Raw genomic sequence first — 17,391 nt, forward strand, 5'->3', positions numbered from 1 at the left:
CTGTATTAAGGGCTGTGGAAATACTCCCATTCACTTCGGTGACACTAGTCTTTTCTCCAGCTCTGCAAATTCAAGGAACTAGCTATGAGGATGTTTATTTACATCTCATATGACACTGGTGAATTACACAGCTGCTAGAAAGTTTTAACCGTTTTCCTGGAGCAGCAAAATCCAATGGTATTATAGAAGCACTGGCATCAAAGTTAATTTGTGGTATTTATCCCTTAGCACTGCAAAGGAATAGGCTGGGTTAGGAAGGGCATATTTAAGTTCTGTTTCAGATTTTTTTTATAACTGTTATTGATATAGCTGTCTACTTCAGTGTGTCTTCTGGCAACCTGAATTATGCTGGCTTCTTCAGTGGTGATACGTGGCATTTGTGCTGTACTAACCTTCTCAAAGTATCCATGAAAGGGATATTCCATGCCAGGTTCTGGCACTGTATCTCAGTGCCTCTTCCAAGATCAAAGCCATCTGATGCGAGTGGCACAGAAGAAATGGATCTTATTTTGATGCTTTATGGGCATTTTACTTTTATTTTGTTTTCTGGTATTCAGATAGTGCTGAGGGAAGCCTGCGAATTCAGCCTGTTTTCACTTTCAAGGAAGAAGAATCCAACCACATGGGCACCAAGGTAAAACCTGAATCAGGCTTCTAGAAACGATTAGGCAATGTACTTGTATGTTTGTTTGCAAAATGGGTTTGCTGCAATGTAGGCAAGAACCACACCTTCTTAATGAAAAGAGATTAATGTGAGGGAAGTGTATCGAAATGACTGGAACTGCTAACATTTGAATGAGTCAGTGGATTCCACTGAGATAAGAGCATATGACTAGTATAATATATATGCTAAAAGGGTGGGGGGAAGGAAGGTTGCATAAGCAAGTCTAGTTCTGGTTCTCTGTAATACTTGAACGAACAATTTGTTAATTTTACCATTCTTTCAATATTTTAAAACAATATACTTTAGAAGATTTCTATTCAACTGTCTTATATTAATGTTCATAACTCCAAGGCAACCAAACTTCTTCAAACATGGCTATGTTTTTGAATCTTAGTAAGTCCTACAAGACATTCCATTTTTACAGCATCTATTATTTCTAAGTTTACAAATGTAAAACCTCTCCTCAGAAGATGTGAGAAATGTAGTTCTTCATATCCTCCAGAACAACAACAAAAAACCCCAACCCAAAACGAACGTGCCTCAATCAATATAATCAAACTAGAAAAGCAAAATGAAAGAAATCCTTGACATGGATAATTTAAGAAAACTTGGAAAAGGAATTTTTTTGACAAAGTTTTAAAGTACACTCTTGGAATGAGTGTTGGAACTGAATTGTTACATTGGTGAAAAGTACTATCAAAACAAGGTCATGTCTATGATCTGAAAAAGAAGTATACCCAAGAAATAACACCAATGAGAAGCAGGAGATAGTACTAAGGTTACAGGTTCCTTATTAGATCCCTGAGTTAGCAAGGTATTAAGGCACAAATTTAGCTTTAAGCATGCAGTTAAGTCTATTTAGTTCAGCACAGCACATGTCTAACATTAAGCACATGCTAAAATTCTTTTCTGAATTGATTGCATTAACACTCTCTTCATTATTTCCAGCTTGCTTTCAGATGTCTCTTAAGAATAGCAATTATTTATGTTTTACTTTATAGAGTATAGCTGCCATCTACTCCAAAGATGCAGACTTTGAAAATGACAAGCTACTAAAAAAAAGATAGATGCAAAAAAGCAACACTAAAATACCTTTCCTTGGCAAACAGAAAACAAAAATTCATATAGCATTATCCAGTCAATGCAGTCAGTAGGTGCAGAAAATTGGTAACTGAATTCACGGTTAAATAGGTAGCCATGAATTCCCCTATTCTAATGAAGAAATACAAGCACAAAAATAAGAAAATATGGTATAAGTGGCAGCTACTGTTAAGATTCTGTGGGGCATTCAGTAGTTTATACTGTGTAACATGCCAGGGTGGTTTCTGAGTGCATCTGGAATATCAAGAGGGAAAGAAGAAGGAACACTACTCTGAATGAAAAAGTAAATAATTATCAAGCGTTACAGCTTAAAAGGAGCCACTTCCACATACTAACAGCAGATGTCCTGCATCATTATTTAAATGCAGGACCCAGTTATCATTCTCTAGGATGGAAAACTGGCCACCAATACTATTGCTTCTACTACATATGAAGGGTGATCAAGGATCTGCCTTCTCTGTTAGTTGAGTGCTTCTTCAGTAGAGCAGCTGCCCTCTGCTTCTACCAGCTGGTATCGTGTCTTATATAAAAAAAGGGAACTACCAACAATTCAGTCTCAGGCACTGGTGCTTTCTGATGCCAAGAGCTAGGAGGTGAAGAGTAGAGTGTGACCTATGATTCCTGTGATTGCATTTTCTTTATGGGAGCAGAGAGGATATAACTAACATGAACCTTTTCAGTTTGGTCATGTATGCTAAGTTGTAGAGATGTATTGTTATGAAACTCACAAATACAGCTGATATGTCTTTTTACTCCTAGTAGATACTGCAGTCCTGAATCAAAGTTATGTACTTTCTTCTGAAAGTGAAAACTATTTTATTTTTCCCTTTCCTTCTTGAGTGAAGGACATGCTTTTTGTCAGATATAAGAAAGAATATTAATGAAAGTAACTATATTCTTGATGTTTCTGTGTACTGATTTTTTCACAACTTTTTCTTACTTTAAACCTGCAGGATCCAGAAAGTACACACAATTCCCCTCTACAAGGTCAGCTGGCTGGACAAGACTATAAGGGTATCATCAGTAACATTTCAGGCAGGTTAGTCTTTCAAATGCAGTGAAACTATTAAAATAAACAGTATGGATAATTTATTCTTATATTTCCAGAGCTGTCCTAATATGATATGCGAATGCATTCATGTGTCCCAAATTATAGGAACACAGTTCTTTTGGAATGCAGCTCCATCTGCAGTAAGAGTTGCTAAACAGCTTCCACACAACTACTAAGACAAATTAAATGGAAGCTTCTAGGTGTAACAGCTTATGCAGACATGCCTAAGCTAGCTTTAGCCTTTCTGGCTGAGGAGGAGAAAGAACAGGAGACATTGGTGTGGGCAGGGTCCCTGTGGGTTTTACTGAGCGTTCTAAGCAAGTCTTGCAGTCTGGGCAGACCCCTGTGTTACTATGGCTGTAGTGATACAGATGTTGAACTCCAGACATCTGGGAATCAAGAGAACTTGAGGATGTTACTCCAAAGAAAGTGCATACTACAAAAAGAAAAGAATTATACTTCCAATTTTAAGGCTACAGTAAAATGGGAAATCAATAATGGAGTGTTAATAAGACATGGGAAGTTTTGTCTATTACAATGATGCAGAATATATGAAATATGATTTATTTTCTTTATCACTTACAACGCACATAAATGGAAAAAATGACTAAATATTTACATTTAAAACTTAAGATTTTATAAGAACAGTATTTGGCAAATCAGTTAGGGATGAAAATCTTCCCTAACTTACCTGTTTGTAGAGATAAAGTTTGAAAGAAGCTTTCAGAACATCTGCAGGTGAGAACATCCATATGAATGTAGCCTCAGCGCCAACTGCTATTATCTCATTGCTAATATAACATTATCTTGTGGTATACCAGGTAATCAGATGTGATTATTCTTGAATTTTCTTGCTCTGTGTGCAAGATGTATAAATGCATCTATGGGTAATACAAAGTTATCTTATCATATATGGGGATAACCAGTGTCTTTGCTGGTTGTTTTGCAAATAGGATGGCTCTCTGGCCCCTGTCCTGTAATCTGAGGCTTTTTATTACCAATATTTTCTGGTATTTCTATTTTCTACTTGCAAAAGCTTTGTGTAACTTGAACATGCACAGCCTGCAAAGGTTACTGATATTTGCAAAACTGCTGCTTACTACATTGTTCTTGCTCTTAAGGGTATCTTTTACTATTTCTAATTTTATTTATCGTGATCATACATTGGATAGAATAATGCAATAATGTAACATGCTTAAGCCTGCTAACATAGTTAAATTTTAAGTCTGAGGGTATCAGTTAGCCAGTACAGGAACATTTGACCCATTCTGCACACATTAGAGTTGTATTCTGTATCGCAGGTCTATCTTCTACCTAAACAATATTTAAAGTGCTCTAAAATTTTCTAAATATTTCAGGAACAGTAACAAGAAAATCCTATTTAGCTATGATTGCCTAGCAACTAAAATATGTCACACAGGAAAATGAAATTAAAAAATGAAAAATTGTCTATAACTGTGACAAACTTTACTTCCAATCAGTTTTTGGGCAGCTTTTTATACAAAGTATGTTATTATATCTTTGAAAAAATAAAATACTACATACAGGTAACAGTGTTTTTCACTAGCTAGACTTGCAACCACTACTCCAGGCAAAGCGCTGCTATTACTCCTTGAACTTGAATTCTTCAGAGTTCACACTAATTCTTGAATAAGTTGCTCAAGAAAGTTAAAAGTGATCAAAAATAGATAAAAAACGAAACCTTTGTACTGTTCAGATTATCAAAGCTTCTGCTTCCATAAGACTATTCAACTAATGCTGTATTACAGGTCACAGAAATACACAGAACATGACGGCTGCAGAAGAGAGAGTCAGCAGTCTGAGTCAGACAGCTACAACGATGAAGATGATGATATGCCTCACAGGATTTCTGCTCTATCCAGAAGTAACCATGCAAAAACGTCTCTTTTTTCTGTAACATTATAGGCCAGCTGCTCCATATACGTATAGTGAGAACACCAGTCCCTTGTACACAAGCTAAGTTTTGCTCTTTGTGTCTCAAAGATCAGGGCACAATTTTTACCATTGATAACATATGAAGGCCAACCAACCTTTGCAACACCCACAAGAAGGCGGTCTACATCAGGAGCTCTCCTACCCTTCTGGAGAACTGCTAGAAGGAAGGAACATGAGTGTGAATGTAGTTAACAACCCAGGGAGGGCAGCTCTGCTGCCTATCACCCACTTGCCACTGCTCTGATTACCTCTGTTTTGGAACTCCAGTTTCAAAAGGATGAGCAACTTCTTGTATTTTATTTTTTTTTTTGGGGGGGGGGGGATTTTTTTAGTTTTTGGTTGGGATTTTTTTTATGATCTATATTGTGTCCTTCCCCAAAGGAAAATCTCTGAATACCTTGATCATACTTAATTAGGTGCAAAAACTGAGCAAACAAGAGGAAAAGAAACTTGTTGAATTAATTTGAGCAACATCATGACATTTGTTCAAATCATGCACTATTTTAGTGGTGCAAAGAAAGGACACATTGGCTCACTGGCTGAACAAAAAAAGTGAATGCTGCAATTTGGGTCAGAAGTAAATTTGTGCGAGCTTCCCAGTGCATAATTTAAAAAAATGAAATGTTTAGTTTGTCCCAAAATGAATACAATAAAAGTAGATGGATTATCTTACAAGAGATACAGTAAACAGACTGGATGTACTAGAAGACAATGAGAAAGGAAGGCTTTGAGAATAAATGGAACAAATTCCAGAAACATGCTACAAAGTGTGTTTGTTATCACTGGATGCAATAGGTTTTTCAAGTCATTCTCTTCTCTCCTTTACTGTTCCCATACAAACCCTCAAAAAAGTAAATTAAATGCTTACACAGAAATGTAGAATGGTCAAATTCTATCTCAAGACATTGTTCCCAGAATCACCAAATTTCACTTTGTATAATAGTTTCATTAAAACCTCTAGAAATGACGTGCTTAAACACAAACTGAAGCACTCTCACAGCTCAGGGGCTAAACCCCCTCTGATACTACAAGACATTTTACAGAAAGAATTTGCCTAGTTGTTCCTATAGGAAATTAAGCTGCTTCTGCCCCAGACAAGACTTTAGGACGTTGCAGTATCCCACAGATTCTCTGAAACACAGGTCTGCCTGCTGCTTCTTGCCCTGTGGAAGCAATAAATTGCTGATGGCTTTTATCAGATGTAAACCACAGTTTACTCAAAGTACTGGGTATCAAACAGAAAATTATAACGAGTCTATCCTCTACTACCTGCTCAAATTTGTGTTTTTTATTCTGCTAGATCTGGAAGGAGAGAGGTGTATGGAAAACAGCATACTCTGTCTGGAGCAAGGGATCCGTCTTCACTGGCACTCCCAACTAGTTAACAGAAGCACCCTCACATCTGTGAGGGGTAAGGAACAGAAAGTGTCTTAGCTCAGCCAAGTTGCAGCCCAGACAAAAGCACAGCAAGCACACCATTTTTCTGAGATTATTTAAGAGTAGCAATGACATCTTACAAGAGGAAAACAGACACTACAACAAACCTGTGAAACAGATCATCAGGTTTTCTTTGAGACAGCTGGCATGTTATTCTTTGCTAAGAGTAGCCTATGACTAAAAGGATGAATTCCATAATTCCTCTGCCTCAAACCACTATTTTTTACCAAACAAGCTACTGTTTCTACTCTACATGGTAACAAAAGTTTTTCAATTGCTCCAGTGAGTAGTGATGTTTCTGGAGATACAAATTTCTATCCATTTTCTCAATTTGCAAAGTTTTGGATCAGAACATACTTCAGGGTGAGCTAATTAGCAAAACTGAATCCTGATTTTGGGGGATCAAAGGTACTACACATCTTGTAGGGGAGCATGAGGTAAGATGAAAAGAGCATAAGAAATTTTCTTACTTCAGGGAGGAAGAATTTGCAGTGATTATTCCTAGCAGTGGGGTGTGGCAATAATAATTTTCAGGGAAGTGTTGGAAACATGAAGATGATTCCCTGTGAAGATGTGGCCAGTCTCCTATACCAATATAAACTAGCATTAAAGTTTACAGTTCTGCAAGAATAGTTTATTTAGAACAGACTGTATTTAGAAACTGTATGAGGCAATAAGTTGCAATAGTTGGATCTGCTTCCAAATTACATGAAATGCAGTGCTGGTTGTATCCATGGTGCTGACTTACTCTTCTTTCTATCGTGAACATAAGTAAGCCAAAAATATTTTTTCACATTTCACTGTCACAGAATAAGCATCAAAATGTACTTAAGTATTGCAGCTCCCTAGCTTTTAAAGCCATGGCTTTGCACTATGAACAAATATAATTAAAAACGTCCTTCTTTTTTTGTTGATACATAGGCAGAACTTTTGCTTCTGGAGATGAACTGACTCAGTTAATTAACTGTAAACCATCACTGACCGGAGTAGGTCCAAGAACTGGCATCACAGGTCTTATTCGAGGTCTTCAGTTGCGGATTGAGAATCAAGAGGTGTTAAAGGAGTTTATGGTAAAGTGTGATTCCTTTTTAAGATCTGAGTGTTTAGCAGAGCTAAGAAAGTGACTTTTAGCAGGCTTCAGCATACTGTATGGGAGATCGACCTGTATATCTCTGCTGACTGCACTTTTTCAGAGAAATATTCCAGCCAGAATGGGGCTTCTGCTCTACTGTTTGGGTGATGCTACAGTATTTGGATCTCTCTCTTTCAACACGGGTCAGGCTTACACTGTTCCCAGTCCAAAGATACTGCCCACATGGAATGAAAAGTAAGGAATACACAAGAGTATGAATTCCTAGACTGCTCCTTTCTGTTTCCCTCAGCTCTAACAAACAGCTGCCCAAGAACTATCCTGCACTAAAGGCTGCACTAAAGCAAGAAATCCATGCTGCTAGGGATTCACTAGTGTTGAAATACTTAGCTGATGAAAGGAGAATGTTTTGCACAATGCTCCAGTGCACAGAACTCATTGCCACATGATACTATTAAGGTCAGGAACTTTGTGAAATTAAAAATAAAAAAGTATCGTACCTCCACAGATAATGAAAACACACAATTACATCTGATGGCATATAAATAATGAAAAAGTGTAAAATTAGGAAAGCATATAAAATCTCTTGTTTCGGGATATAAACAGAGTACTCGGTTATCAGCAAATTCCTGAAGAACAGATTACTTCATAATTCTTCAGCACGGTACTGGGGTTTCCTTTAAAGGATGTACTCATCACCAGTGAAATAGATTGCTACCACTTTTCCATAGTAATTACAACTTTATCAGTTTCCTTCACTTGTCTTCATATCTGTGACTTTCTGGGTACAAAACCCCACAGGCCCAAGTGTATAGGGCTTGCTGACTTTCCCTGAAGGCTCGAGGGCATGTATTAATTCCCGTTCATTCCATTCTATTACTGATGTAGGCACAGCATACTGTGAGCTGAATGATGTGTCTGCACAGACAACATAGAGATCTAATAGGGAAAGCACTGCTTACCAAAGCTAATGGACATTTCATCTGAGTAAAAGCTGTAGTAACTGATGAAGGTATTCAAGAACTGTCACGTAGATTTCAGTCCATATACAATGTATAGTGGCATAATGTGAAGGCTGAGCATCATGCAATGCATACCCAAGGTAAAAGAATAAAGAAAAGTGAAGGTAACTCAAAACTGTAAATGAAATTAACTTGCACATTCCTGCTTCTCAGTACACTGCATTCTGTTCCCCTAAATCTGCTATGAAATACTTAATGACCTTATGATAAGCACTTCACATTATTGATGCTGTTCCCTATATCCGTCACTTTCTCTGTCACTGAAAAGTATTCAGCGACATTCACTACCTGTTAACAGTGCAATAGCTGGTGCTTTAGTCAGTACGTGAGCAATTATGACTGCTGAAATTCGGCTAAGACACTATTCCAAACATCTATTTTACAGCAATATACAACAGGGATTTGTAAATACAGGGACTGAGATTATGGGTTGGAAATCTCATCTGAAAATCTCAGAAACTGTGTGCAGGCTGAAGAAAATAAAAAGCAATTTTAATTCCTTGTCCATAAGTTATAGAATGATGTACTGGTTTTCTTCTGTAAGTCTATTTGGTGGTCTTGGGTCACATATAGCAGTAAAGTCTGTTCACACTGACTCTGTAAAGAATGTGAACAACATGGATTGACTATATCTCTTTGATCTAGGCTTTAGAACGTGTGAAACCAATAGATGACTGCAGAACTGGCAAAGCACCAGAAAACCAGGATAAAAACAGATATCAAGATATTCTTCCATGTAAGTATGCACACTGATGAGAACCCACATTCAATGAACAGAGACATCACAAAACAGAAAAACAGTTATAACACTGAGGTGCAGGAGGTGCAAATCCTACCACATCCTTAGTCACAGAAAGTTCCACTAATAACGAAATGTATTGAGATTTTTCCAAAAGAGGTAGAGTTCACTTAAAGAAGTCTACACTGCCTAATATGTAATCTTCTGAGGTATCATCTTCCACAAGGCAAGACTTGGTCTCACAGGGGGCCAGCTGTCTTGGTGTTTCCTTCCCTCTTTCTCAGAGATATTGATCTACATTTCTACAGGTAAGTGTAACTTCAACAATAATAGCAGTTCTTTACATCTATTTAAATGTACAGCTACATCTACTGCTTGTGACACAGTGGAATTCTGAAAATTACAGTGAAAATCATGGCAATATGTAGCTCTTAGAAAGATAAAGATTCTTTCGGAAGTGTTTGAAAGCATAATCTCCAAAGAGCTTTCAGCTGCTCAACTCTGGTCTGAGTCAGAAACAAGTTTCATCACTGATGAGAAGTCATTTTAGAAGGAAGATTTGAGTCCAAGAGCTGAATGACTGCTGTCAACAAGGACTTCCCCAAAAATAATGTACTGCCTAGTGATTCCCTGAGAGGTACCACAACAGGAGAACACTTTCTGGACCCTTGATGTCTTTCTAAACTGCAGCAGCAGGACAACACATGCAAAATTTGTAGCACAGTTACCTCTCTATATTAGTGATACAGTATACATTCTCAGAAGTTTTCTGTTTTATAACACCAATATCCAGTGACAACGTTCCCATGCCATACATTAAAAGCAGCGTTGGATACACTATTTTGAATCACTGCCAAACAATTCTGTGGTAATTAGAAGGCCTGTCAGAGTGTTACTCAAGTATCTTAAGAGAAATAAAGCTGCAATACAAGCTATCTGTGGGAATTCCCATTAGCAGTGATTGATATTAGCTCTACTAGACAAATGCATTCTAAACTCCATTCTGGAGGCTGAGGTTCCCCATCCCGAGTGCTACAGACGGTAGATACTTTAAGATCTGCAGCTGAAATAGCAACTTTCTGTTTCTGTACAGATGATAAGACACGAGTTCCTCTGGGAGAAAAGAATGGCTACATTAACGCAAGTTACATTAGAATGAAAGTTGGAGAAGAGGAACATTTCTATATTATAACCCAAAGCCCTCTGCCATCCACTATGGCTGATTTCTGGCAAATGGTCTGGGAGAGTGAATCAGATATGATTGCCATGATGACAAAAGAAGTGGAGCTAGGGCAAGTCAAATGTCACCGATACTGGCCTGAACCCTCCCATGACTCTATAGACCTGGCTAATTTCCATCTCAGGCTAGACAATTACCAGATTCTGGAATACTTCATTATTAGAACAATAGAAGTTATCAACAAGCAGGTAAGTTCAGTAGACTTAATACTTTCATATATGATGAAATTGATTAGATATTTTACATGAGTACCTACTAGTATTACTGTTTCCTTCTGTAACATTAGCTCAGTATTTCTTAGGAATGTAAAAATTGAATAACAGGCATGAAATTAGGGTTAATGAGATACTTATTCTGTGCTCACTGCACAAGCAATGGATCCAACATTACATACATTTGAACAAGAATGTAAAAAAAATAGTCCTTTAATAATCATAGAGCTGGTGTGTTCAGTGTTTTGCAGAACTGCTTACCGTTCTCACCAAATCAAATCAGTAAGGGCTACCAGAGTGGATTCATATTCTGTAATCATAGCTGGAAGGAGAGAGGGGAAGAAGATGGTTTGCATCCCAGAGTTTTGAACAAATGATACTTCTTTCATCCATTAAAAGACATGAAACTACAAGTCTAGCACCCATTTCTTTGAAACCAAAAAAATACAGAATCCAGGTGTAAGAACATGGAAATCAGGACAACTATGAGTCCACCAGTCTTGCCTCAGTATTAAGTAAAGCTTTGCAAAAATTTCTGCAGGACATATTAATTAATGAAATAATTAAAAAAATCATACTTTTGCCAGACTGACTTGGTGTCTTTTTCCGTCAAGACAAAAATTTCTCTATATGAAGAAAGCACGATTCACCTTATGTCACTGAGTGTAAAGCATTTGATATGAGTCTTCCCAAAAGTTTATTAAGATAGGAAGATGGGCCAGTACCAAATTACTACAGAAAGCCACTGGTTTATTTCAGCAGAAAACCAGACATGCATTCAAATTCTTCTGATGGTAGATATCCAGGTAGGTTTTTTGCATTCAGCTTAGTGTGCTTTGGCAAGCTGGCAACAAGTACTTTTCCTGAACCATTCAATTAATAGTAGTCTTTATTTTATCTACGTGATGATTATTCTTGTAAGCACTTTTTAGTTGATTTGGTTTGTACGTTAGGATATCTAATAAAAAAATGTTCTTTTATATTTGATAGCCAGAATAATATTCATGAACTTATCAGCATGGCTATCATATCACTACTCTTCTATTGGCATAGTTGTTACAAAAACAATTTAGTAAACAGTACTGAAGTGTTCTAATTTAACAAATGTTTTTGGTTTTCCTTTCTAACCAACAACTAAAATAACTACATCCTTTTGCGGCAACAGAGTAACTTCATTGTCTCATTAAAATTATATGCAGTAAATTTTCTAGGCCTTTGTCTTCTGAGTGCATTTGTGAAAACCTAAAAGAAACCTTAAAAGGGTCAAGTATGAAAAGCTGAAGAATTGTAGGGTATATAAACAATTGGCTAAGAATGAGGATAAAGGAAAACCAGTGGAATTCCTTGAAATTCAGTCTTAGCACTGATCATTTTTAACATTTCTGGTCTTTCTCTTCCAGACAGAAGAGCAGCGAATTATAAGTCACTTGCAGTTTATCACCTGGCCAGACCACGATACTCCCAAACTGGCTGAGCAGCTTATAAAATTTATTTGTTACATGAGAAAATCTCACAGTACAGGACCAATTGTTGCTCACTGCAGTACTGGCATTGGAAGAAGTGGAGTTTTGCTGTGTGTTGAAGTTCTGCTCAGCTATATAGAAAAAGATCTAAATGTAAGTATCAAACAGATCATGGTTAAATATTACAAACCAGTATGGATGTCAACAACATGTGTGGGCATCTTAGACCAGAGTAATTCCTGGTAGAACTGATCCTAACAAGATGAAATAAACTGAACTTTTGTTGTTTTAAACAACAAGAATAATAACTACAAATACACTACTTGTAAAAGAACTGAGTCACAGCTTCTCCCTCTGAACATGCTTAATTCTTTCTTTATAACTTATATGTCAACAAAATAAAATGTGTTCTTTTCTGGTAGTTCAACATCAAGCAGATAGTGAGAGATTTGAGAGATCAGCGTTTTGGCATGATCCAAACTAAGGTAAGTTCTCAATGTTAAATTAGATTATGATTTTTAGAAGCCTTGATTAGTGGTACATATCCACATGCTTTGATAAATCTGGAGCTTAAAGCATAATTAAGTTCTCTCATTTGAGGAAACTAACAGCCTTCCAGGCAAGTGGTATCTAGATTTAAATATGAAAGGTCTGTCCCTCACTAACTAATTTAAATAAATGGAAAGCACCAATATAGTACAGATACCAGCACCCCACCCCACCCCAGCTTTTTTTTCAACCAAAAAGAAAAGCTGGGATCAACAGCAGAACCACTGAGATGCCATAAACAATACCCTGCAAAACTGTGGCCTTAAACCAAATTCTTGCTATTGATGAGTTATCATCACCTCAGTAAATCCTTCTACTGCTGAAAAGAGTTTTCACACAGGAAAAGACAAGATGCAGCTAACTCAATTTAGCGCAAAGAGGTGGTGGGAAGAAAAGCAAGACAAGACTAGGATAAACTCTTCCTGTAGCCAAATGTTTTAGCACATGCTCTGAAATATTTTTCATCCAGATAACGATTGACCACGTGATTAAAATTAAGCAAACAGATAACCTTCATTGACCTAAATAAGACTTGAGCACATGCTTACAGCTAATGCATTAAGAAACGTTCCTGAATTTTTACAAGTGATGGAACAAAAAGAACAAGGGCGTTCTTAAATAGCTATCTTTTTATATCTATGTTACAAAGATGCTGAGTGTTATAACAGCACTTCAGCCAGTCTATCCTCCTTTGTCTAGAATTTATGTTGAATGTAATGAGGTGTTTCACATTGGTGTCTCTGTGTACAGGATGAGTATATATTCTGTTACGAAGTTGTACTGGAAGTCCTTCAGAACCTTCAAGCAGTGGATTCCTACTGACTGCAATGTGACTCTTTGCTGTTGCTATTCCCCTTGCACTCCAGGGACTACCCAGCCATTGCTGTAAGAGATGTCAAGCCAGCACAGACAAGTATTATATTGCATGCTTTTCTAGATTACTATGATTTCTAAGGCATTTCAAAACCTTGTTTAACATGTCCTGCGTAAGTCATTTAAGTCTTGTCTCACAGTTTGGAGAAGCAGCCAGCCAGCAATGCAACACTGCTGTTAAATTGTCATGGACAATTTGCATGTACTGTGTAATAATGTATTAATTGTTAGGGAAATACTGTGGGACTGTGACAGGGAGATAGCCTTACTTTCCAGAGATCAGCTATAAAGATCTAAGATTCTGCTGGTGTTGGTGGAAGGTTAGTCGTCCCTTAGATATTGTTGTGCACTATGGGCTTCTGGACCCCAAATCACTATTTTCTACAGTAGTTATGCTTTTATGTGGAAGGACTTAATTTGGTTACCTTTTGTTGCTTGAACAATGTAGAACCATTTCCAGACATCACTCAAGCCCAGGAATTTATACCACCATCGCTAGACAGCTTAAATCAAGAAAATGACAGAATATAGGATGCCTTTAAATCCTAGTTGGTTCTCTTCAAAGCAGGAAGAGCGTTCTAATAATTGGATGGAATATTAATTTTTCCCAGCTGTAGATAGCATCAGTATTCTTTCCTTCTGTATCCATGTGAAAAGGAACGCAATACTAAGATAGATCAAATGACTGTGTGCGCATTGCGGTACACATATACATTTCATCTTCCCCTGATCCTTTCCATTGATTAACTCTTGTAATTCTCATCTGGGATCTGAACCAATCTATGGGAAGTCCCACTGGTTTCAGTAGGGGCTAAATCAGAAATTTTAAATTAGAGTAAATAACTCTCTGTACAGTTTATTTCTCCTATAAAAAGTGTTTCTATTACTGTGAATTGGAGTGGATTTCAGCAGAAATCTGCTGTTCAAGTTTGTACTACTTCTAAGTCCTTTACCTACAAAGTGACACGTATGGAAGTTATTAGATACGCATTGGAAGAGTAACTTTTAAACATAGGAAATTACAACAAAATTTATTTAATTGAATTGTACATATTTTTAAAATATCATTGATTTCCAGAAAGGAGAATATATTAAGAGGCATTTGAATATAAAACTGCAGTAGGAACAAGAAAATAAAATAGCTGTTTATTTTCATTATGAATGAGAGGTTAATGGTTCACAAAGAATGAGGGATTAAATACAAATTAGAAGTATGACTTTCAGAAAAAGCCACTGTAATACAATTAGAATTAAGGCCAAAGGCCATTTTTTCTTTCTGCCCTCAGACAGTCCGCTGGAAGTCAGAAAAAAATAGAAATGAAATTTATGATGTAAGCCAGATGCTAACTTCAAACATATTGAAAAATATCCAGAGTAATGCTAAATTAGTGGAGTAACTCTGGACTTATATAGGTGTAAACATATACAGAATTCAATGTTTTGTCTTAAATTCATTGAATTTGAGCCTTCCCAGAAGCATTACTATCCATACATCCTGCATTTACTATCTTTATGTCGCGTATAAAGGGCTATTTGCACAGTTTTGTCAAGAGCCATCAGCCAAATTTTTGTTCATAACTTTGTTACCTTCATTTGGTATTTGGCCTTTTGATTTTAATTACCACATATGTACTGCTATGCAATGAATGCACTATACTGCACATGAATATCCAATACACTTTTTGTACCACAAGAACTTCAAAAAGCTCCTCAGTGAAGATATTCCTATACTTTTTGCAAAGGTGTTTTTTCTGTGGTTTAGAAAGCGCATTCTGGATTTGGAAGACAATCTTCACAGCATTTTTTGTTTCTCCACATTTGTGCATCATCTTTGCAGCTGTTTGACAGAAGTGTTTGCTGTTTTACAGAAGTTTTTTCCTGTTTTACAGGGTTATTAAAAATATTTCTGAAAATACTGCTTTTCATTTCTATTTCTCTTTTATGAAAAATCACTTCTAATACTTAATTACTAATCAGTAGGAGCTCTAGGGAAAATAATCTTTTATTAATCGGGGCTTATATTTAAACTTCCTCTAAAGGAAGATTTTGTGATGATGGTACCTTTCGTATATTCCCCTAAAGCAGGTATTACTGACCTCTGAGACATTCTGCCATACCCCATGTTCTTATCCTTAGGAATATAATAAGTAAATGCTTTTAAACAGATATGGCGTTTCTGATCCCCGTAATGACATCCTCACTCAGACTGAACTTTGTTTTGGATGAGACATCATTTTTACACAGATCTAGTCCTCTATAGGCTGCTAGCAGAGTAAGATAAAACAGAACTGGCTTTCCAGAGATTTCATCGTTGCTACATAACAAAGAAATTTTCACCCATAGAAACTCTCAGAGCCTCTCAAACCAACTGTGAGCAGAGCCAAATAGATGCCATTTACCACACACTAGGTGACAGGCCCTCCATCTGTCACAGTCCTAGAGCAATCCCACAGAGAAAGTGTTTCAATCCACAGCCTGAAAACATTTTCAGAAAGCTGAAGGCTTGCACAGGTTCTGCACATGTTTGAAGCTAAAAGCTGGTCACCTCAGTACTCGTACCACTCATGAGCTCCACTGCTGACAGTCAGCCTAGACAGCAGATAAATTTTGAGGAGGGAAGGACTGAAATCATAGACACACTGCTTCCTCCTACAATAGATACCATGTTTGGAGAAATAAATGAGTTGGAACCAGAAAGTACTTAGCAGATGTGGCTGCTGTATATGCTGTCTTGGAGATGCTAAGGAACCATCTGTTCTCACCTTCTCATTTACAGGCAGGATTCAGGGATTCAACTTCCAGCTGTGCTGCAGACCTCCTGAATAAGACAAACCACTTAAAACAGGATTTTCTGCACCTCACAGGTTTCTTTTAAACTGTAGCACTTAGGTAGGCTCATATCTTTTGAAGACGGGGCCACTGATCTCAAAGTGTAGACAAACTGAGAACAGTTAGAAGACTGTTAAGAGCATTTAAGTATAGGGCAATGCAGCTACGTCCAGCAGCCGATACACCATTTCCCCCCATACACAGCACAAATGAAAGTCCCATTTCTGGATTCTTTATTCATGCAAAACTCCCATGGAATCAAGTCTCCTTGATACACATTCATTTGGAACAAGAGATAACCCACTCCTTAAAGAGCTCACACTATTCACAAGTCAGGCTAAACTGGATAGAAAGAAAGATCTACCGTCCCATTTCAGTCATAGATGAGGCAGGGGTTGGTGATTTGTCTAAGATCTACAGAGTTTTTGAAAAACCTGATAACTAAGCCCAGATGATATAAGCTCTGGTCCTGTGCCTACATGCAAAAGTATTTTTCCTCAGTCAGAAAATAGGATCATGCTACTCTGGTCCATTTCTGATGAGATATTATTTAGCATATAAAGTGGTCTGTAACTTGCACACATCCTAACACACAAGAGATGCATTATGGTACAGAACCTCAGTCTGCGCCTGTGGTCACACTGCTCACTGTGGCACTGTTTGTATTCCTAAGTCTCGTTGCTCTACTGCCTAGTTACCAATCAGGACCAGCTGTAGTACAAATGCAACCAGAAGGGACACATTTGTTGCAGGCAGTCCCTGCTATAACAAGCACTCAAACCAAGTCAACATCTGCTAGGCCTCAGATTCATACTGTAGCACAAACCCTTGTCAATGGCAGTCCATGTTCAGATAGTAGCTCTGTCCACAGAACAGCAAGCACATCTCGTCATCTTACTCTGGGGAAGCAACCATTCCACTGCCATTGAGACTGCTGCTAAGTTTTCTATGTCTACCATTTTATCTCAATTTAAAAGCAAGTATAGCAAGGACAACCATCTCATTGCTATTAAGTTACAAAATCATGTGAGTAGGAGGAAATCAGCGTCCCCATTCTTTAACACCTTCATTGAATTCCATGGACTCAGGACACGGAGGTGACTTTGTGTACTCTAATACCCCATCTGCAACAGCAAGAACATTGTCAGGTTTGAAAAACTGACTT

General features: G+C 37.4%; 1 protein-coding gene across 8 annotated transcripts in view; it reads left to right on the forward strand.

Moving 5' to 3' along the window:
• FRMPD2 (FERM and PDZ domain containing 2) overlaps positions 1-15,312 on the forward strand; it is a 77,000-nt gene extending 61,688 nt beyond the window's left edge. For all 8 annotated transcript variants that reach the window (XM_040606946.1, XM_040606948.1, XM_040606950.1 and 5 more), the window contains 9 exons: positions 558-634; positions 2,719-2,804; positions 4,586-4,701; positions 7,131-7,279; positions 8,967-9,057; positions 10,154-10,488; positions 11,913-12,128; positions 12,398-12,460; positions 13,275-15,312. In XM_040606946.1, the coding sequence (XP_040462880.1) occupies positions 558-634; positions 2,719-2,804; positions 4,586-4,701; positions 7,131-7,279; positions 8,967-9,057; positions 10,154-10,488; positions 11,913-12,128; positions 12,398-12,460; positions 13,275-13,346 (1,205 nt within the window). In that variant the 3' untranslated portion in view covers positions 13,347-15,312. The remainder of the gene's footprint in view (positions 1-557; positions 635-2,718; positions 2,805-4,585; positions 4,702-7,130; positions 7,280-8,966; positions 9,058-10,153; positions 10,489-11,912; positions 12,129-12,397; positions 12,461-13,274) is intronic.
• The last annotated feature ends 2,079 nt before the right edge of the window (positions 15,313-17,391 follow it).

Source organism: Falco naumanni, chromosome 9, assembly GCF_017639655.2.
Source record: "Falco naumanni isolate bFalNau1 chromosome 9, bFalNau1.pat, whole genome shotgun sequence".
In the NCBI taxonomy this organism is placed as follows: Eukaryota; Metazoa; Chordata; class Aves; order Falconiformes; family Falconidae; genus Falco; species Falco naumanni.